Source organism: Polypterus senegalus, chromosome 9, assembly GCF_016835505.1.
Source record: "Polypterus senegalus isolate Bchr_013 chromosome 9, ASM1683550v1, whole genome shotgun sequence".
NCBI classification, from domain to species: Eukaryota; Metazoa; Chordata; class Cladistia; order Polypteriformes; family Polypteridae; genus Polypterus; species Polypterus senegalus.
Genome location: NC_053162.1, coordinates 38,685,835 through 38,709,595, shown reverse-complemented (window position 1 = coordinate 38,709,595; position 23,761 = coordinate 38,685,835). Strand labels below are relative to the sequence as shown.

General features: G+C 40.6%; 2 protein-coding genes across 3 annotated transcripts in view; one reads left to right on the top strand and one right to left on the bottom strand.

Moving 5' to 3' along the window:
- The window catches only part of nfatc3a (nuclear factor of activated T cells 3a), a 194,143-nt gene extending 190,799 nt beyond the window's left edge, over positions 1–3,344 (top strand). For both annotated transcript variants that reach the window (XM_039762941.1, XM_039762942.1), the window contains exon 10: positions 487–3,344. In XM_039762941.1, coding sequence (XP_039618875.1) covers positions 487–575 — 89 coding nt within the window. In that variant the 3' untranslated portion in view covers positions 576–3,344. The remainder of the gene's footprint in view (positions 1–486) is intronic.
- Positions 3,345–20,189: 16,845 nt separating this feature from the next.
- esrp2 (epithelial splicing regulatory protein 2) overlaps positions 20,190–23,761 on the bottom strand; it is a 47,157-nt gene continuing 43,585 nt past the window's right edge. Inside the window, 2 exon segments of the mRNA XM_039762940.1 lie at positions 20,190–21,498; positions 21,501–21,522. Of these exon segments, the coding sequence (XP_039618874.1) occupies positions 21,365–21,498; positions 21,501–21,522 (156 nt within the window). The 3' untranslated portion in view covers positions 20,190–21,364.

Below are 23,761 nucleotides of genomic sequence, written 5' to 3'. Positions count from 1 at the left end.
GGAGATAATGACTCTGACTGTAATGTAGTGGAGTCCATGAGGCTTACACTTGTGAGCTTTTTATCTGCTATCCAGTGCTTGAAAAACAGTGGCCACTTTGAATGGATCAGCATTAGGAATTAGGAAAGTTACATTCAAGTTTGTTTTTTGGTTTCTTTTAGTAGTCTTAAAAGTCCTCATCACTGACACAGACAATGAAACAATTAATATACTGTATACAAATGATAAAAAGATGCAATGAAAATGCAGGTACATTTTGACTTATCTACATATAAACCATCAAATATCCAGATTTCATAAAAAAGCACGAAAAATCCATGAGAAAATGAGAATGGCATCAAATAAAAATAATATAAGTGAGATGCCATTGCTGCCTTTGACATCTCCAGTGTGTTGCTGTCTTCTAATATTTGGTAAATTAAATGCTTTGGATAAAATTTATTTCTTGTGAAAACCTCTTGCTTTTCTCTTCCTTTTTTTTTTCAGTGAATGAGATCATAGGGCGGGACATGTCCCAGTCTCCTGAGGCCCATGGGACAGCCACACATATGGCTGCAGTTTCCAGGTCCACCTGAGATCAAACCCCACCATCTCCGGCTCCTTACACTACTGTGCTTCCAAATCTGTGGCCTTTCTGGACTGGAGCATCGTCTGGATACAAAATTGTGGTTTGACTAAAGAGATATGCCTTGGATTTCTAGCTCTCATTCACATGAGTGTACATGAAGTACTAAGTCTTGTTTTCTTTCCAGCACTGTTAGGTGTACATGTCGGGGTGTTTGTGTGTGTTTGTGTGTGTGTGTGTGTGAGGAGCCTGACTTGCGAGGGCAGGGAAGCTCTTTTAACTTTTAACCTGCATTATTGTAGCCAGCTTTATAGCTTAGAACTACTGAAGTAACTGCTTTAGCCTGGCCGTCACTCGATGCTCCTTTGTAGTATGAAAAGCAAACAAATTTTACTGAAATACAAGATCTTTGAGTTTTCGTTTCCAAGAAAACTGCAAAAGGTAATACTTCAGCTATAACGACAAAGTGGAAGTCTATGACGCCTAATGTACCGCATAGCAATGTTCACAAATACCACGTCTGTAAGCCACAGGCTCCAATATGAACGCAACCATTCCACTAGGAACTATTAATGAATCGCAACATTCCACACATTTGTTTCTTTAAAGTTTTATAGTTTTATAGAAAAATATCTGTAATTCAGGTAGCAGTACAGATGCCTTACACATTTGCTGTAGCTTTGAATAAGAAATCTTTTTATAATAGTTTGTATTAGATAATCAGATTTTTATGTCACACTTCACAAGGGCATAATGCTGGATGAAGTGTGCTACACGCGTACACACATCCTGAGTCACTTTGCTGTAGCCAGTCGCAGCCCAAATCCCAAATCGGAGGACAAAGTAAGTATCTGTTTATGTAGGCGCACCTTAAAGACAAGTTCTGGAAAAGTGTTCATAAATGTAGCAGTTTTAAATTTCTGAGTAAACTGTACACACTTAAAAATCCTCTGCACAGTCCTAGTGAGTAGGAGTGCGTTTGTGCCTTTTTTATCAACATAGCTAATGCTTTTAATATTTATTTAAGATGTGGAATGCACATAGTTAAAATTGAAACAAATTAAAATTGACAATGTTGTTCTGTGAACAGCATTATAAAATGCATAGCGAGCAAAAGCCAAGCACAACAGAACAGAATTTATAATGGGAGATATATATATATTATTTTTTTTTTTTTAAAAAAAAGGTAGCACAGTAGAAGTGTGTCATTTTCTTGCTGTGTCGTTTGTTGACATTTATGAGTAAGCAAATAATAAAATATTTTATTGCCAAAATATTTGTGTAGAAATAAGGATTTAGATGCGTGAAACATGGGGTAGATGTCATTCTCAAAAGACCAAATTGTAAAGAGAGTCTCCTGTGGTCCCCATGCACAGTGCAAGACGAGCGTCCAGGCCTTGGATCGATCGCAGACGGCAGGTCTATGCACATTTCAGCTGGTTTGATGCCATAAGTGTCTGACTTTGTAGATTTCATTTGCAGTGATGGCCACACCATCGCAGCCGCCTGTACAATCAAAAGAAGTGTTTGTGTGTGTGTGTTTGACCGAATGTGTGTACATAAGTGGAAAAAGACAACCTGCTATGCACTAAAACCTTTCTGATGCCTTTCGAAAACCTTGATGCCTGTAGATTTTAGAAGCTGTAGAGTTGCTTGAATATTAAAAGTACTGAAACCTTAATAGTTGTATATAAAGAGAAGCACTTACCGTTGCTTCTGCATAATCTGCCTTGTAAAGAATGCAATACAAGGGTCTTAAGATTTTTTTTTATGCTGTTCTTGTTTTTTTGGCTGTAGTTAAGGACTGTTCGATTTTTGTTTTGATGTTAAAGCACACAAGACCTTGGGCTATGCAACTAAATCTCCACTCTTTGGAGCACTTTGTAATTATCTAACGCCAGGCAGATGGAAGGATGACTTTGTGTTTCTGTGCAGACGATATGTGCTGACACAAGGAAAGCTCAGTTGGCACGCAGGATGTGCTCTGACTTGGTGGTTGGAATGTGGCCTGTTCTGGGGAAGCTTTCTTTGCAATGGTCCATTTTAGAAATGGGGAGCTGCGTCTGACCAAGTGCGTGCATGCGTGTGCATTGCGTGTTAGTCCGTGATAGACTGGCACCCCTCGTGAGCCTGGCAATAGGCGTGGTGCTTTTGCATTCTTCAAACCGATTTAGAATTTACAATGCATACAGTAGAAAAGCCTTAACACTTTCAACTTTTTATAACTTCTAGTTTTAAGCGTAGTTTGTTATTAAGATCCACATACAGAAGCAAAAGGAGAAAAAAAAAGAGAGAGAGATACTGAGTAACTTTACATTGTGGTGAAAGCTCTCTAACATAATGGCAAACATTTTCCCTATTCATTGTGTCAATGGAGCTGCCATTATTTTTTAACCAAAGAGTAAAAAGAAATGTTTTATGATCGTTTTACTTCCTGGTGTGAATACAATTCTTCAAAGCTCTATTTTTGATACTCCAAAGAGGAATATCATTCCTCGGGGTTAGGGGGGTGTGGGGTTGGGCAGTAATGGGTGATAAGTCAATGTTTTTAAAAAAAAAAAAAAAAAAAAAAATTAATAATAAAAGGGAAGATGTAGGCAAAGAGAACTGTTTAGCTGATGTTTACAGAGCCTTGTATTGTAATTTCTTGTACATTTTGTATTTTAACATTTTGTAATTTTTAAGATTGCAGTGCTATTTGGAAACATTCAAAGGGAATACCTTGCAATGTAGGCTCTTTAGTCATAGTGTATAAATAAAAATGAAAATGCAACAAAAATGTCGTCTTAGTGGGGATGTTAAAAATGCTCTGCTTCTTCACTCATCCTTTTACCCTTCAACTGGCTGCCCTTCATCTCATGAATTCAGATTTTGGGCCAGTCTAGGTGGTCCTGGAGTAAAATCTGAGTACCCATAGCAGTCCCACCTACACAAAGGAAGAGCAGCCATTGGAAGGGCTTGAAGTCTAACCCTGGAGCTGCGCCTGATTGATAAGGTATTTTGAGAAGTACGTGAATAGTCCAGTACGCTTTTGTAATGGCTCAGAGTCCACTGTGGAAAGCAGCAGCAGCAGCAGTTGGGTTTTCTCTTGTAATCTTACATGGCATGAGAAGCCCCTTTGACTTGTTAACTGTGCCATACATTTGTAACATTAGTAAAACTGTTTTAGGTCATTTAAACGGCAGCTGCATTCAGCACTCCTTGGCACTACACCTTCTTCTGGTGCTATGATACTTATTTCCTTATCACACGGTGTCCTCTGGTGGCTCAACAGTCTCATTACAGCTACAACAGCGTCTTTACTTTTAGAGCTGGGCCTGCCCAGCTTCCTAGTCAGGGTTTTTGAATTTGTGTCAAGTGACAATGAATTTTAAACAAGTGAAAAAGTCTGAATTGGTGTAAGCTGTCCTGATTTCGGTTGTGCATAAGAAATGTAATAATTTTCTTCATAAGGTAGAAGAACATAATAAAGAAAGAATTGTTGTGTCATATGTTGAAAATATTAATATTCTCGATTGTAATAGAATTTTGTCATTTTTCACCCTCTGGTTGGTGTCTGTAAAGAGCTAAAGTCTCAGTAAAGGATCAAAATTAACATCATTTCATAATCACTGACCTTGAAGTAGTCTAAACCAATACCCCACATGATTATGCCTGAAATGTGTCATTTTTTAACCTCCTGGGAGTGGCTATTAGAAGGTTAAGACCATCGATAAAGAATCGCATATCAAAAATAGTTTTGTAAAAAAAGGGGGTGAATGGCTGGGGTCGATTGATGTGGCAGGCACAACTTGCCAGTCCTTGTGATTGTTTTTGCTGAAGTGGTACCCCATGCTGTGAGAATTGGCACCATGCTACACTCTGGGCACTTGAGGTTCATGGAGCAAATGTATCGTTGGTGAGAGGATGAAGAGACAAAAAGTTCAACAAAGAAACAGAAATAAAACACGGCCTCGTAGACTGTGACACTCGCACAGAAACTGAAAAAATATAGTCCTCTCTCTTCCTCCTGCTCCAAATAAAAATCGGGAAAGGGGGAAAAAAGAGCTCCTCTACACAAAGCAATATTTACAAAATCAAATGATCTTCTTACATCTTTCTTCAAAAGAAACTGTGTTAAGGGAAAAGAGAAATGTTATATCAAAAAAAATATTTACACAAAATTATTTATAAAAATAAATCCCTCCTTTCTTCTTCCCAAAAGAAAAATAATAAAAGGATGAAGAAAAAGTGTTGACAAGATTATATCCAAAATAAAAGCACTGTCATGAGTTGTAATCCCAGGTAACTCTTGGACTGACACACAAGCTCTCTGTGACGCTTCCTCCGCTCGCTTGTATGGTTCGTTCTGAAGGCTCGATGCTGATCGCTCCACCCGGTCAAAAGATGGCCGCCAGCATTCATGGAGGTCATGGCGCCCAATCCCTTCTGATGCACACTCATTCCTCCTCTTAGTAGACGTGCAGCGACTCTGCCCACCCTGCACTTCCCCACCTCCCAGGGCATCCCATCTTCTTCAGTTCCATTTTGTGTGTGCCCGCCTTAATGCAGCTCATCTGCCTCGCTGTTGCACCCTCTCCAGTAGACGCTCTCATTACTTTTCAGACTTTTTTCTCTGAGGCTTTTCTAAATTCCTACAGCTTCCTATTTTTACACTTACCTTTACACCGTTCTTATTGCCTCTTTCTATCGTAGCCACAAGATGCAGACAGACAGCTGGCTTTGCCCATCTGTGCGCTCGGCCCATTCACGTAGTGCTCCATGAATCAAACGTGTGCACCGCAAACATGCGTAATGTGAGTTGCTGTCAATCCGCTTCAAACACCGAGATTTGTTGCACCTCGTGTTTCTCTCCAGGTAAGTATCCCCTTTTCGCAATGATTATTTTTTTTTTAAATTAATGTTATAAACAGCTACACTTTGTGACAAGTTTTTTCTTAATGTGACACCCTTCACCACAACACCCATTGGCTTTCTCTTTATCATAACGCACAGAATAAGGTTGAAAAGTGGCCTAAAATGAAGGTTGGTTGGGTCAAGAGGGCCTCACATCAGGGGGAAAATCCAAAACCGTTGATGTCTTTCTTAACTAGATATCAAGACGAGTCGAACGGTGTATTACATGTGGGGGCTTTCTCGTAGTGGTGAGTCAAGAGGTGCCGGAGAACAGCAACTGAAGTAATTTTGGAGTATTCATACTTCACTTCCAGTCTACGTCGGTCACTTAACGCTGGTCAACACGGTAGCCACACTCGGAGTGCAGTCGACGCATTTACCAAAACTCCCCATCCTCACTGCACAGCTTGCTCAGCCAGTAAAAACAGCAGCAGTGAATAATTCAATCAAAACAGGAGCCACTTTACTGTGAATTTCTATTCCTGTGTGCATGTGGTACTTTTTAATGAGAGGCGCCATGTAGTCCTTTCAGGTTCTTTTGCTATTTGTGGACAAGGCCTGTTGACATTTGTCTTTTTCGCACTTGCAGCTTTACTCACCCCTGAGGACCTCGGCACTCCTCCGGGGCTCTGCCTTACACTCCTTCACCTTTCCATTAGCTTTGCCTCATCCCAGTTTTCCACTGCTATGAGGGCTGCACATTTGTGTCCCTATCAGACTGGCATTAGGTAAGAAAGCAACCCTTAACACTTTGGTGACTGCTAATGTCCGTGAACACGAGGTTCTTTCAGTGATGCAATAAAAAAAAATTACTTTGGCTAACCTATATGTTTATTAGCAGATAAGCCAGGCTTCTTGAAACACTAGGAGTTAAATAAATGAAAACCTAAAACCTGAGCAGTTTTGACCAGATGTCCACAGAAGCTTAGTGTGCGGTGCTTCACCTTCAGCACTTCCAGAGTTAGCTGGGTTAAGAAGGAAAAAAAAAAAAAATCCTGCCAAGACACCTGTGGTCATCGGGATGCTGTCACCCAGCCATGTCTGCAGTCTTTTCTTCTTAAACCTGTTGAGATGTTTGTGTATGTAAGGCAGGGGTGGGCAAAGTCAGTCCTGGAGGGCCGCAGTGGCTGCAGGTTTTTGTTCCAACCCAGTTGCTTAATTAGAAAATGATCCTTGCCAATAATTTAATTTAATTGTTTAGTTAGTGCTTTAACTCTGCCATGTCATGATGTGTGGCCTTAAATGAATGAGTAATTCTCAGTCCTTCACTTTTTTCTCTTCACTTACCTTCCAAGTATTTAATTAAACCCATTAGTGCATGATAAATATACACGGGTGTAACTAGAAACGAGCTAAATGGGGAACTGTGGGTTTCTTTTGTCATTTGTATCTTATTGCTAATAAGGAGCAATTAAAAATGAAGAACACAGCTGTTTAAGACTAAAATAAGCAATAAGGGTTCAAAATCTTAACAAGCGAGACAACTAGAATGAAGCAGAATTGTAACTTGAGCGATAAGTGCTTCTTATTAAGCAATTGGGTTGGCATAAAAACCTGTGCCCACTGCGGCCCTCCAGGATCGACTTTGCCCACCCCTGATGTAAGGGAAGCTGTTGGCAAGTGTCAAGCCTGGCAGTTATGTCAACTGGAGTGCTCTCAGGCCCCCTTTCATTCTTGATGCGGTACTTTTGTTGGAAAAGCACCGGTAAACCATATGATGCAGTGAGTCACGGAGAGTTGCAACAAGCTGAAATCAGAAAGCTGATAACTCACCAATGGACTTGTTACTTATCAGGGAGGTGTCCTTTATCGTGGCCATATAGCGAAATACAATTGCATGCCAGACTAAAAGCAGCCCCAAACCGTAACATTTCCAACATTAATCTGGTTCTTATGGTCAAATGCTGCAATTGGATGCGTCTTCTGGTACTGTGGCCAAATAAGTGACATCTTTGCCTCATCTTATCTCATTGAGCACATTGTTACAGAAGTGGCAAGAGCAACCTGTAGGACCTGTCATAAAATTCTGGGGTCCTTGGGGACTTATCAGCATCTCACACTGAACAGGCTGGGGTGGCCTGGCCTGGTTTGCAGTTATTTGAAATCTTCTCTGCTTGTGAATGGTAGACTTCCAATTACAATACAATCCAATTTATTTGTGTATAGCCCAAAATCACACAAGAAGTGCTGCAATGGGCTTTAACAGGCCCTGCCTCTTGACAGCCCCCCAGCCTTGACTTTCTAAGAAGACAAGGAAAAACTCCCAAAAAAACCCGTGTAGGGAAAAAATGGAAGAAACCTTGGGAAAGGCAGATCAAAGAGAGACCCCTTTCCAGGTAGGTTGGGCGTGCAGTGGGTGTCAAAAAGAAGGGTTGACAATACAATACAATACACAGAACAGATCCTCAATACAGTATAAAAAATGTACAAGTATGGAGGAGAATTTAACAGTAGATGATATCACATAATATGATTTGGATTTGTTCAGAGTCTTGGAGACCTCAGCCATCAAGCTGCCTCCCCCATTTGGCCATTCCACAGCCGAGACAGCACTGGGCCAGCCAATCCAATGAAAGGATCCCCTCTACCCCACGATTCCTGTGATCCTTCATCAGAGATGACTTTACCTTAGGCAGGCAAAACAACTTGACAGGTGGGCTGTGGCACCAAGAAGTGCCTTTACACCATTGAGCCCTTAACCTGCAGTTTCTCAATCCTAGGTATGGCATGAATCTGCATCCAGTCCTACAAGCAGGTCCTCCAACTTTCAGGGAAAACTTGGGGGTTGGTGGCAGGACTGGCACACCAGCTACCATAAAAAAAAAAAAAACACACACAGTTGTGAAGTGTCACCTGCTGCACTCGGGTCCCAATCCAGTTGGGCACAGCCCTGCACTAGCAGGGTATGCTCCCCACCCCTCTCATCACACCATGGTCACGGTTCGCTTACACCTCAGCTGTTCTGCACGGATTGGCCATGAATGCTGGGGGTCTTTCACATCACAGTCCTGTGCATATGAATGAGGGCATTGGGGTTAGTGCTGCCATCGCAGAGCGACAGATTTGTGGCCAGGTCACCATCTGCATGAAGGCTGCAGTCCAGCATGTAGTCAGTAAACCCGCTGCCCTCGCCTTTAGTTAAGCATTTCCTGTGATGGAATGTGTCCTGTGTCGCCAGACCAGGCTCCACCTCATTGTGACCCCCACCTGGTGTGGCAGCATAGTGCCATATTTACAGACTACATAATCAAGGTGGACACAGAGCACTGCACTGATGGCTCAGGCACACGTTGGGTGGTAGATGTTTAGTTTTTTTTTCTTCTAAATTAGTACATGAGTAGAGAATAGTACATTTTAAATCAAATGTTACTGAGACATTATGTGTTTCATTAAAAAATATTTTAAAATACACAACTTTTTAGATAAAATTCTTTTTGTAGGACTCTAGCCCAGTACATGATATATGAAAGACGACAAACAAATGTGTCCTAAAGCTGAGAGACCTCATAAGTTGATTGAACCAAACTGATGAATTAAAATAGAAATGGTTGGAGAAGAAACCATACCGGGCAATGAACAACCAAACTGAAAGGTATCTGTGATTGGAGAGTTTAACTATCCATTTAAGAGAGCACATAGGAACGAGGCACAAGGTGGTCATCCTGTATCTGCAAGGTCTCTCCCAGGCTGGAGATGCAGCCCAAGCTCTTCTGAAGAACAACAATAAAACAGACAAGGCTGCAGACCATAAATGCATATAAGTGGAGCAGGTGAAAGACACGCTAAACTGAGGTTTCTTCAAAATCAAAAGAAGTCCAGCACTGTTATCAGCTCTGACTCATAGAAACCACTGAAACCAAAGTACACCCCTCTACGGTTCACAGAAGTCTTATCAGACGTGGTCTTCATGGAAGAGTTGCTGTTAAAAAGCCAAAAATGGAAACAAAACCAAGAAATTCAACTGCACACCAAACCACCAGCAATTCAAGAGTCCTCGTGGAAAAGAAGAAAACAAAAACAAAAAAAGGATATTAGCAGACCACCCCATGGAGCAGAACAGTGAAGCATAGCAGAGGTTCCCAGTAGATTTAGGGCTACATTTCTGTTGCTGGAATTGAAATCTTTAGAACTATGAAGCTCAAGCAGATTTTCTTAAATCATCTGGGAGTCCCAATTCACAACTAATGAGTTCTGCTGTAGGATGCTGATCCCAAACACATGGCCATGGTCATAAAGAACCAAGTTCAGGAAAGAGAATAACTAAAAGTTCTGCAGCAGGTGGGCAGCCCTGATCTCCACATCATTGAGACGATCTGGGATTAGCTGGAGAGACACCAAAGGACTGGAAACAAACCACCAGGGGCCTCGTGTATAAAGGGTGCGTACGCACAAAAATGTTGCGTAAGCCCATTCCCATGTTCAAGTCACGATGTATAAAACCTAAACTTGGCATAAAGCCACGCACATTTCCATGGTAGCTCATACCCTGGCGTACGCAAGTTCAGTGATCGGTTTTTCAAATTGATGGCACCCAGCGTCAAAGCAGTGCTATTGTTACTGTGTGGTTTACCTTTATTTCTTAGAGCCACATTCCTGCCGCGGCTTTATAAATACACTGAAACTAACCGCATATTGTTTATTAGTGTAATGCGTCTGATTGTAATTAACCAGTAACAATATAATGGTCCACAGAATGGTCAAACTATTCTAAATACTCTCACTGCACCTTCTTCTTTCAGCTGCTCCCATTAGGGGTTGCCACAGCGGATCATCTTTTTCCATATTACTTTCACTGCCCCATTCGTAGTATTAATATCACTGTATAAAAGAGTGTGAAATCACAGATCTACAGCAGCTGATCGGAAAGAGAATTATCGGTATACGGCATCAAGCACACGCTGCCTCAGCCATGCTGTCTATTGAACTGCTCTCATACGGCAAACACTTCAGAGCCTTTCCTGTACGGACCTTGCGGTTCAGAAACAGTTTCATCCCAAGAACTATAAACGCACTTAATCAGTCCTTCAAGTGCTCCTTGTAGAACTGTTTGTACTTATAAGTACAATTACCTCACTGTAAACTTGTGATAGTTATAATATTGCAAAACCTGAGCCACTTTATAAAGTGCATATTTACATTTGATGACAATCTAATTTTTAAGATGAAATGCAGAAAAATATGTTTATTATATTATACAGATAAAATGTTAACATTATTTAAATAATCTATATTGTTAATAATTAAACATGCGAGGACACAGTGTAGCAGCACTAGCAAGGAGCTTGCGCTCCGTTCACGAATTGTTCCTGCCTCCCGCTGTATTCTTGCTGGGACTGGTATGACACTGGAAGGATAGATGGATAGAATAATTAAACATGTACTACAAAGATATTTCAAAGTCCCTTAAAAGTTTTGAAGAATCGGCATTCTAAGCTTACAGATGGCTTAACATCTATTACAGAGCTGATTGTGTGGCGATTGGGTATTTGGAGAAAGAAAAGTAAGGACAGGAATTGGAGGTTAGTACGTTTGAAAGAGACAATACTGCTACAATAAATTACTTCATCGAAGGTCGCGCACAGCGCATCAGGCATCTTGCGTGAGACATGAACAATCACTGCTTGATGTTTAATAACATGCTTTAACTCCTATTATCATGAAAATGATATCACGTATACATCTCAGTATTTTAATTATTCAGAGAACTGTAATATCATTAATGGATTCTGTGTCCTGTCGGAGGAAGAGAAAGCCCGTTTAAGAAGCACGTAGTGATTCACACACATAGAGCACATAAAAGATCAAATACAAAACAAAGCATTTTACGTGCTACTTCAGTTATGATGGGATTTGAGAAACTAGTAAATTAAACGATTTAAAGATTAAGTTTATTATGTTCTACTTTAATGACAAAATTAAACTACGTGATTAAAGTGGAAATTTTGAGATTAAAGTTGGCATTTCATGTTTTTTTCCCCACTGTGTGCCTTTTTTTTTTTTTACTCTGTACCCTAATAAGCTTTCATATGACACTCAGACGGTGGGCTGCGACTCGCCTTTTCACGGCGACTTTGATAGCGGACTTCTTTTTTATTTTGGGCATTGTGCAACTTTGTGAACGTGAGCTTTGGAGTTTCTCCGACACACCATGCCTCTCGATCAGCTTCCTTTTGTTGTTCATACCACTGTTTAAACCAACAAATAGTACGTTTTTCTTTGCCTCCACTTGGTATTCGCTGAAATTCTTCTATCATACACCCCCCCCCGTGTTTTTGCCATTGCCTTTTCACAGAATGCTGAGCTTAAGGGCTATTTCTATTGATTTGCATATTCAAAGAGGAGTAATTCTGGGAGGAAATTGGGGTGGGACAGCAGGCACGTGCACATGCGTTACTTTTCATGCTGAGCAGGATTTATGTAGCAGAAGAACGTGGAAGTTGCCTTTCGCACAGATTTACGCATCTGGATTTTTTGTACATAAGCACATTTCCACATTTGTCCGTATGCCATGTTATAGTGTGGATTCTACACACGAGGTTATACAAGCTGGTAAACTGCAGGCCCCTCTCTAAGACAATGCTCTTTGACATCCCCCGCTCGTGTGGTGATCTCACCTTTTAGGATAGAAGAAAGCCGCTCTGTTTTGGCATTGGGTAAGGCAAACAGTTCCACCCAATTGGTGAAATAATCCACCACCAGCAATAAGGCCTTCTCGTTCTTGCTCCGAGGCAGTGGTCCCAAGTAATCAATTCCCAAAATCTCTCCCACTGCTTTGAATTGCAAGAGGCCTGCAGGTAAAGCAGGTGCGTTTTTATAGTGCTGACACACCAGGCGTTTTCTTACATCACTCCACACATCCAGACGAACTGTCAGCCACCAGGCTGTCTCCAAGATCTTCTGGAGAGTTTGTTCTACTAATGTGTCTCGGGGTGTCATGGTAATATTTCAGGAAGTCCAGAGTCAAGGCTTCTGTGACGACAAGCTGGTATTGGATACCCCAAAGCTTGGATGGGACACACTGATACAATAAGCCGTGGACCTCCCAAAAGCTAATGTACCCTTTCCTCTCCACCTTACACCCAGCACGGGACTGCTGAGCTCAGGCTCAGGCTCAGGGAAACCAGCCCACGGACTTGAGACAACACTGACAGCTGATGTTTGGCTCTGTTCAGGGACCCAGGATAATTCAGCTGGAGCCACTTTACCACAACCCTTCTGCTAGAACACCTTAAAATGGAATTGGTGAAGTCTTTGAGCAACTAAAAGCCCAGTGGTCTGTGGACACGGTGACCCCCCCCCTCCAGGCAGTGGCGCAGTTTCTCCACTGTACTTGAGCTGTAGGCTAGAACCTTTTCTTTCCATCTCATAGCTGAATTATTACAGGCCTGAGTCCACGATCACAGGGGGCGAGCGGAGGGGCAGGCTGTGCCAAGACCGGCAGATGCTGCAGTGCCTTCTTTATCTCTTAAATGCATCTTAACAACCATAGCCAGGTTGGGAATACATTTGAGATACCACTCCACCATACCCAAAAGCATTGTAGGATAGGGGTACCCTACCCACAGTCACCTTCTTCGGGTCAACCCTTGCTCCTGTCAGAGGTTTGGGTCTGTAGGAAGTGACACTTTATGTTCAGTGTTTGTTGAGCCTGTCTGAGCCATTGAGGTCCTGAAGGACGACAATGAGGTTAGAGATGTAAACAAAGCAGATTTTTTTTTTTTTTTTTTCCTAAGCGGCCCCCTTCAGCACCTCCTCCATTACCCACTGAAATGTTGCTACAGCATAGTTGTTTTTTTTAGCCCAAAAGGCATGACACAGAAATGGAACCCCTCAGCAGGGATGATTATCCTCCAGTGAACTGAATACCTCAAGGACTTCATGAACCAGAGGCTTGGGGGGTAAGCATTATGGTAGGTCTTGACATTAAAACCCCTATAGCTCAAGGGTCCCCCAACTCTGCTCCTGGAGGGCCACATTGGCTGCAGGTTTTCATTCTAACCCTTAATGAGTGACCCGTTTTTGCTGCTGATTAACTTCTTTTGAATTAATTTTAATTGACTTGCTTCTGAAGACTCAGACCCCTCAAATTGTTTGTTTTTCCTTAATTAGCAGCCAAACAATGAGATACAAAATGAGCCAAAACAACTGGTGTCCGTCGTACAATACCTGAAAATAAAGAAAGATGAAGATCTCAGGAATGTTGATCTGCTCAGGTACACAAAACATTAACAGAAAAGAGAAAATCAACAATTTGTGAAATGTCTGCTATTGCGCAATAAGAGCAGCAACAAGTCATGGAATTAAACAGCAGGTTTAATTAACAACAAGACAATTAAAATTAATTTCAAAGTTAATTAGCAAAAACAGGTCAGTAATTAAGAAAAGGATAAGAATGAAAACCTGCAGCCACTGTGGCCTTCCAGGACTGGAGTTGGAGGACCCTGCTATAAGTCCACACAAAACCAGTAAGTGCGATCAGATTTTGGGGTTTATACCACCAGCAATGCCCAGGGTGAGGAGGAGGCCTCCAGGATGCCATCTGCCAGCATCTTCTTAATCCACTCGGCTCTGTGCCAAACAGGAATCTCTCCCACTGTTTTAATTTGCAGCACCAACTGTCCCCGAAATCTTTTGTGTTAAATTCTGTTCCTCCCCCCCTGAAAATAAAAATGCATTATAAACACTAATAAATCTTTCATTGTTATTACAGCACATGGTTACTTTATTTTCATGGAGGGGGAAGGCTTTTTTTAAGGCTTGTTTTGACTGGTAAGGGAAGCACATGGCTAATTATGGATGCAAATTACCCATGTGGTGCTGCACAGCTTGTGCACAGGGATCAGTGGTATATGCCCAGTGGCAGTACTTCCAGTATCCCGATTACATTCTGCTAATGTACCCCTAAACACATGCAGGGTGATCGTATGACAACATCATGTATGCCCAAAGCAGCTCTGCACATGGCTGCTGCAGCTGTGTGATGTCATGCTGGCATCACAATGCGTCATTTCATCTTTGGACTCCCACTTGTGTACCACACCCGCAGAGGCGCCGCTCCAATCTGCTCGTCAATCTCGCATTCTCTTCTTCCATCACTCGAACAAGATCCCCCACGTGCTGATTTTAAAATAGCGAACTTCCCACTGCTAGAAAGCACCGAGAATGCCACCAGATTTACGTAGGAAAGAAGTTGCTACATTTTTAAAATGAGGGCCGGACAGAATTAGGCCACCACCTAAGCCCTATAATATTTGAGCATCAGTGTGGAAATGCTAACTCCCCAAAAAAATACCCATATACAGTAGATTAAACACATCCAAACAAATATATAGTAAATAAGGGATATTTATAACTACTACTGTACTTACATAGTAAAGAAAAATGACAAAGTACCAAACATCTCAAACCACTTTAACCATAGTTTACTGTAGTTGATGAAAGGATGGAAAGTTGTGCAGAACACTCCCTTTTAATAAACTGTATCCTGGAACTTGGATAGTGATCACAGTCCTACCACCAGAGCCCAGAAGAAGAATAGTCTTCAGAGGCACACCTCTTATCAAAGAGCATTGGTGGTGGACTGGATTGTTTGGAGAAAGAATCCACTGCCATCCTTCTCCACCAAACTCCCTTAGGTGCTGCTGCTGATGGAGTCGATCGGAAAATGATAATCAAAAAAGTCAACCCTCATTGTTCTCTTCTGGTTTTAACCACAAAAAAAAAAATCCCACAATCCCCTCCGTATCTGTGCAAACTTGTATAAAGACAGAGACGCCAACTTAGAAACAGGAATCGGAGACCAGTGCTGTTATTCAGATTTAACAAAACACTCAACAGTGCATACATACACAAAAATAAAAGCCCCCTATGTGGCCCTGCTACAAAATCTTGTACTTATTTCTGGATTTACTTACATCCCCGTCACAAATTTGTTGTAAAAGACAAGTTCTATGTAGAAGCTAATTTCTTTGTGTTTATCCTACCCGCCTTCTACAATCTAAAATTAAAAAAAAAATAAATTCAAGTTTTAAAATGTTCCCATTATGGCTCTACATCACTTCCTCCATATCTTGCAGTTTCAGTCACTGGCATCACCTCACATGTTTGCTGGATGAGCCTCAAGGACAGGTGACAGACCACGATTGCCTTATTTTTCAGCCTCCACCTCAAATCCTAAACTCTTCAGGGATGAGCAACATAAGTCACTTTCAGGATTTGGTCCTTCCGATCAACTTTATCTGCAGCTCATAAAGGTCTACGCCACCATGAATGCAGCCCTGCCTGACTGGCTCTCCTTCACTGCATTTCTTCCCTGCCTCTGCCCCTATTTTTATGTTTTTAAGGTGCTGCTAGTTGGACCTTCTCACCAACTGACTGGGACATTCAAGCACTTGTGCCTCATCCAGTCTTACTCAACACTTCCAAATGATCAAGGAGCAGGCTTCCTCAGTTACTCCACACTAATCCTCCATATCCAGTTGCTGCTCAAGGCTTATCATAAAGGCTGTCATGTTTCACGACTCATTGACTGACTCAGTTTACACAATCCTAGAGAGTCAGGAGCAGTCACAGTACAGTCCTGTGATCACTTTTCCTGTAGTCAGACATGTCCAGTGACCCGTCCTGACAAAAATCAAACGTGTTGTGTCGTAAGGGTGGGCACTGTCTGCAAGAAAGCTAACAACTGATGAGTGCCTATCCAGAAGAACAATGCCTATGACAGGGGTGTTTTGGACCCCTCATGCTGAAGAGAGTCGTGGCTACCCAATATCTCATGTTTTACATCTCAACACAAAATTGGGGAAGAAAGGGGAGAAAGAAGAGAAAGGCAGAGATTTCAAGCTAAACTAGCCCTACCTGGAAAGAATTCGCACAGCTCCAGTGGGGCCAGGCAGCACACCACTGGCAGTCAGAAAAAGGACACACTTGCAGCACTTTGGAAAGTCATCTAATGTGTCATATTCTGCCATTTCTCATCAAGTACTCAGACATCCTGAGGTGACAAGAACAGCTGCTGCACACGTCACATTTGACATCCTCTCCAAGTCATGTGATGGGAGAGCAGCTTAAGGAGAAAGCAAGTTTGTTTTTCATTTCCACTCAACATAACCTAAAGATGCAAAGCAATATGCCCACAAATACAAAAATGTACCAAAACCTAAGAGTAGTAAATGTATACATTATGTTGAAGACCAAGGATTTCTTTAACCTCCTTGACGTTAACCCCTTACGCATGACTTGGGCTCAGAATTCTATGTAGAGTAATTACAGTTAAGCTGAAATCAGAATCGGGGGAAATGTAATTAACTGCTTTCATTTTTTTTTTTTCATCTTTAATAAACTCTCAAAACAGTAATCTGCCGCCATCTAGTGGATGAAATAACATCCTGCAAAAAAAAAAAAAATTTTTGCCACTCGTTAAGGGTAATCAGTGTTCGTGAGTGGGGTGGAGCCTTCAACCAAAACAATGGCTTGAACACCAGAAGTGATAACGCCAGCTTTGGAACAAACTGAAACTAAACCATTAGAGTGACGACTAGGTGAATTGGCCAATAGATGGTGGCATCGACATGGCACTCTAGGACCAAAACTGCCAGTATCTACGTGGCAAAAAGGGAAAATGAATGCAAATCAAGAACGACGACAAGATAGATGTAAGCCCCCTTAGCACTGTTCACCATGCAGCAACTGTCAATGTTCATGTCAGGGGAAATACGCAAGTTCTAAAGAAAGCTTTGTTCTGCGGTAGCCTACGTGAACAACAAAAGAAGCACCCCAAATTGTGACATTCTGCCCCATCATATGCAACTGCTCTGACTCCAACACAGGGCAGAGTGCTGGCGAGGGTCTCAAAACCTCTCACACTAAAATCATGCACTAAATCTATCAGTACAGCAGGGGGCACTGCACATACCTTTCCCACTGTATTTATGACAATGTTTTGGTTATTTCCGTTACACAATCACATTTTTATTGTTGAAGTAAATTCAATGTTTGACTCATTTTTCTGGGGTTAAACACTAAGGTGGCTACTTCAAGATAAAATGGCAGTCTGATCAGTTAGTTACCAAACTTAACAGAATGCAGCAGGATAGCCAGTGCAATTACCAGCTTATTAAACTACAAAAATGGTTTTGACAACTACTGTGAAGCGGACCACCAGTCTTTTAGAAGTGATTAATCTTTGCTGGTTTTTCGGTTGGTATGGCATTTACGGAGGCAAATAGAACAAGCAGCCTTGGCCTAAAGGACTTTGGCAGATCAATGGATGGTGGTGCAGTAGGTTTTGGTGACACACCAGAGCTGAACACGCGGAGCATCAGCCTCTTAAATTTTATTTCTTACCTTCAAATCCTCCAATGCAGGCCTAACTGCTTCAGAAAAGCAGCTGCAAGATTAAAAAAATGTGTGGGTTTATACTCCAGTCCTTTACATTTGTCTTTATTAGAAGATAGCCTCTCAATTCAAAGAGAGATGTTTAATTTTCAAAACCTGTTTTTTTTCCTACAATTGTTTTGTGTGTCATCTGCCAAGGACAAAACACAGAAATGTGGACAGTCTGCTTAAAATTAAACAGGTCACATTACGATCACAACTTCTCAAATCACAACAGCTCCTTTGGCACACAATTGGGCCTTTTCAAAGAAAGACGTTCGCTTAGTCCAGAGACTCCATTCTTAAAAACCCCAACCAGTGGGTTAACAATACTTTATTAAACCATGAAGGGAAATTCAAATGCTTTCTGCTGCAAAAGCAATAAAAACGAATTGAATAACGATTAGGTTGAAATAAATTTAGTAGTCTGCAATATCTTCTAGTGACTTCTGGCTGGAATGAAGGACAGAGCAAAAGAGACCCCCCAAAGGAACCTCATTACACAGTGAGGGCAATGAGCCGGTGGCTAAAAGGTACTATAAGAACTCGGTCTTGCTAATGTAGGGCTGTATGTGATTCTCTCAGGACCACAAGGCAAAATCCAAAAACACCATGACGATGCATTTAACAAAAATCAGTGTCGCATGTCTAAAGTCTGTGCTCCACTTTGAACAAGACTTGCATCAGTGGTCTAAGGAGCTGAAAGATGCACGGGAAGAGATGGTAATTTCTGTGGATGCAAATTGGTACAGCAATCATGCAAGAAATATGAGAGAGTCTTGCCAAAAGCAGATGGCTGCTAATGCAAGCAAGCCTTGTAGAGTGCATTTATATTTTTATTTCTTTGCAATGTGAACTCACACTGGCCATGTGTGGGAAGACAAGAGTTAACGTGACTCCTGGCTTCTTCTACTTCATAGCTAATGGATGAACCCCAGTGCACCAGTGACACAATACTACTATGATCTTACAACAGTCAAAACGACTTCACTACAGGATCTAAAGATTTGTGTACTTGGTGCGAACGGCCAAACTATCCATTACCATCTAGCGCTTAAATGCTCTATACATCTGGATTTTATTTGAAGGGGCAATACTCTGTGTGAATAATGGGTCTGTTATGGGAAACTCAACAGCCTTGTCCTGTTAAATCTAGGCATCCAGCATGGGCACTGGAGGGCCTTAGATGGCACCAAGCCTTTGTTGAACCAGACTTACCCAGCATGAATGAAGCTGAAGCTACAGAATGAAAAAGGTCAGAGCTAATTGCCAGATAAGGAGTAAAGGTGTATATTACAATTAAAAAAAAAAAATTCACATCAAAACTCTTCTACAGCAAGATTCCCCACATGTAGCATGTGTTGTACTCGCTGTAGTGCAAACTTTTCTCTGCTGCTCCAAACTACAGACACAGCACTGCAAACTGACTGGACACAAGTGACACTCGGTGGACATGCCGCAGTCCACCTTTTTTGCCTCCATTTAGCACATTTTTCACTTTTGGGTATCCGCTCTGGCCAAAAGTCCACAAAATGTATTTTGGCTGGACTTTAACTCAAGGAGAACTCCTGGACACAACATGCTGAACATCTTTTGGAAAGTTAATCAAGTCATCCAATAATATCAAATAAAAGAATACTGCAGATTTTTGTAAACATGTTTATAAGCAAAGCAACACACAACAGCAGTACTAAAAGAATGACTGCTCATTTCACCAACTTGTAATTTAACAGCAATATTTAAATTTTGTACCATCATTTTGCAATAGATTTAACATCTGTGGAAGTATAAACCTGGTGTGTGCGACACTGGATGTGTTTATATTATATATAAAAATATATAAAAAAAATAAATGAAACAGCAATTGTGGGTAGACTCTCCAGTCAAACCGTTTTCAGCCAGTGCCCACTGGCTGGCATAAGCAGACATGGTCATTTTATATAAACAAGTTCAGTCAAAAGTTCAACTTGAAATGAATTACATTTTGAGCAGTTCAGTTTTTTGCCGTTAGGAACTCAAATGTTAGGCATACAGAAAAAAAAGTGGAGGTAGAAATCTGTTTTGTTAGGTTTGGTCTCTCTGTTCCTGCTTTCATACTTGACTGCACACAATGTTATTTTCTTCAAATAAAAACAGATCTTAAGCTTTGGCTAATTGAGTCTACAGTATACCTTGATGTGGCACCAGATCCTAGCAAGTAGCATGCCACAGTGCACACAAGCCAATTTATTGTCATTCAGGGCTCAACGTCCCACTCTTAACATTGTGACACTGCCAAGCAGCAGTACCTCAGCAATGCTCAGAAAAGTATTTCATTCTTGAAAAATACAAAAAAAAAAAAAAAAAAAGGGACTCGCATTATATTAGGTTTTTGTTTATTATTTTAAAGATACATACAAATCTCTCAAATCAAACAAGTTTCAAACTTGTTAAAATAATAAAAAAACAAACAAAAACAAAAACTAAAACCTCAAGCTCTATTCTGTTGAGGTTCTCATACATTTTCTGCTGCTCTGGACACTCATTTAAGGCATAAAATAATGAGCGAGTCAAGGTGTCCACGTAGCAGATTGCTTTCAGACAACTACAGTTAAAGTCAATCATATGCATATACAATACACAGTATGGTTTGTCCACATACAGAAAAAAAAAAAAAAATCTACATAACATGCACTATAAGGCATAGTAACTGAAAGCTGGCCTCAGCTCCACTGGAATCAAATTCTCAAGTGTTAAATGTTTTGAAGGCACACAAGGGTACAGCACTGTTTAAGGAAACAAATCTCAGATGTCCAGGTTTTTGTAGATTCTTACGAATGTATACAAGTCCATCTGGTTGGGTTCAAGAAGAAAACACTTCCAGGTCTCCATTTGTAATAGACTTATTGTATCCTCGGAGGTGTGTTTCACTGTAAAAACAAATGGAATGGCAACCAGGAGAAACATTAATGGAAGGCAGACTGTTGGCTCCTGTAGCACTGTAAAGTAACAAACTTCACAGAACTTTAGACGCCCCACAAGCTGGTAATGGGACATCCAGGGTGACACAGATGGAACAAAAAAAAAAAAAAAGGTACACTCGTTCTTTCCAAAAATTTGAGGGCCAGAAATACAGGTACAAAATAGCTTTTCATATTTATAAATCCAAGGTTTTAATAAAAAAAAAAAAAAAGTCCAATTATGCTAGTTCATAAACAGTTCAGAGTGCAGGCATTAAGGAGACTGACTGTTTCTTCAAACAACTTGTAGAACCTCAGATGCTGGGATGAGCACAAAAAAAATTGTTGGGGCCATAGAGCAGCAGTACACTGAAGTGCTTAGCCTTTTAGGTCCTTTCACCCACACGCTGACCAGCTAGGTAGGCGATTTGCCATTTGAGGTATACCCATCAGGTCTCTTTTGAGCAATCAAACGTAAGCATTCAGGGCAGGTTTAAAACAAAAACAGGCACTTTAACAGGAACAATTTAATTAAAAAAAGTCTTCCAGAGGTATCTGTGCTCCTTTCCATCTGCCAAGTCAAAAAAAATTACACCACAAAAAGATCAATGTATCTGCCTGCAATAGTGCGACCAGACCGCTCAGCCACAGCTTGCTTTGCCATTTCAAGACTTGGAAAGGTAACCAAAGCTTCGCCGCTGCGCTGACCACTGAAATTGTAAACACAAGTATAGAATCCGGATGCAGCTGGAATAAAAGGAAACAAAAACATTCAAGCTTTCCACCATTCTACCAAAATCATTCCTAAAAGACCAGACAAAAAAACAAAAACACACTCCCACTCCAATCAAATCACTTTTATTGAACGCGAGTGAGCAATTTTTCAAGCCGACATGATAAACATCTCTGTATTACTCATCTTCTAAAATTCCTTAAGTTGCACCAAACCATGCTAGAAAAGACAGCTTTGATAAAGGTTTCACTTCCAGCTTTCTTAATGAGCTCAAAAAAGGTTGACAAGTAAATAAAAAAGAAATTACATATTAGGAAATCATTGCATCGTGGGCTTATAGCAGATACGAATGAATGAAGAGCAAGTGCTCCGAGGCTTGAGACAATTCATTCACTTGTAAATTAGTGTACAATAAAACAATTAAGGAAAAAGTTGCATTAACTTGTATTGGACTTCTACAGATTTTCCAGCTATGCTTCTAAGTCCACTGCCTTAAAAGGAGAAAAGCAATCTAAACGAAAACAGCACCCTCAGCAGGTTCATTTAAAATTAAACAATTCACTGAGAAGTGTGATATTCAGATTTTAAATTTTCTACTTAAGATTAAGCATACATTCAAATAGCTTAGACATTACATGGAAGATTCTAAAAAAAAGCTCTAAGAAATGTCCTTACAATAAATGAAAGAACCAACCTCAAACAGAAAGCAGCAGTTCTCACAATTTTAATGAAATCCCAACACGATTTCTACATTGCCCAGCTGAATTATATACCCTCACAGTATTGGCCAATTCAATTGAAAATCCTTCTTTGCCACTTGCATAATCAACACTGTAGCAATCACAGGCCCAACACCACCACTCTGCATACTGTAGTGCTATGTTACGGAGTCTCCAAACACATACCAAGTAAAATTGTGGAATTCTGGCACAACCATTCCCCATCTGTTACATCTTAACTCCAACTTCTGCACAAGGCTTAATGAAAGCTCAAGAGAAAAGCAACACTAGTAAAAGCACATCTTGGAGAGTTATATTCAAAGGCTTGATTTACAATTTGTAATTTTTTTTATTGCAAACACTCCAACAACTACTACCACCACCAAACAAGACAAATGGGCATCAAAGATGTAGGGTCGTCAGGAGCCCCGTCTTCTAGTCCCAAAACCATTTTGCAAACATTTTTTTCTAATTGGCTGGTCTGGCAGTTATGGCAGTAAGTATTAGCTTGAAACAAACTTACAAATCATCTGAATATGTTTCTGCAATTGTATGTTCACTTTACTGAATTTATAAAATTGCCGCAGCAATTTTATAACGTGCCAAAAGGGCATGCACTTTAGAAGTTAAACCTCTACCACATCTTATTCAGTACACTCTGTACAGTAGGTTTCTGTTACCTTACTAAATGACCTTTAACTATTTCATTCTGCTACACTAAAACTTACCTTTTGCTTGCTTTCACAGTGGTTTTCCAATTACAACATACATAAGAGTTTTGATTTCAAGATTGAGCACAACTACTGATTTTAAAGAGAGATTATTGGGAGGAGGGATTGGGTCAAAATAAGTGACCATTGAACTTGTTAGGTTAAGCTCTACCAATCTGTTATGTAGAGGATTTTAAATACCACTGTATAGTAACTTCTTCACTTGCATAGCTGCATGACATAAGCAAAGTTTTCCAGTCCCAGTCCTACTGTAGCCCGACGATGATAATTGATAAACAAAGCAAACACCAAGGCAAATTACACCTTGATGAAAGGTATCACACCAAACATTTCAACACTGGGTTTGCTAAAAATGTATTAGAACACAGCAAGCATTGTGTGTGCAGAATGGAAATTATGTTTTTATCTTGGTTTATTATTTAAGGTGTTCTGCTAATTTAAGTTTGATGCTGAAATACCTGTAGCATTCAACACCGAGTCATGTGTCCTGGTGTCAATTTCACATGTCATTAATACTAAGATACAATTAAGCAAGGAAACTGTGAAAGTGTAATAGGAAAGTTGCAAAAGAGTTAAGAGCCTAAAACTAGGCCAAACAAGTTCTAAAATTTCTTTAAATGTAAATCTCACTGCACTGCTCCATTCTAAACACAAAATAAAGAAGTAAGGAAACAAGATTAGAGGTAAAATGACTCACTAATTATAAAACTGGCTGAAGCAAAAACTTGCAGGAATGGGACTGGAAACCATCAATCATTAATAAAGAACTTAATGTTTTCCATGGTTTGTATTCAGAAATACTA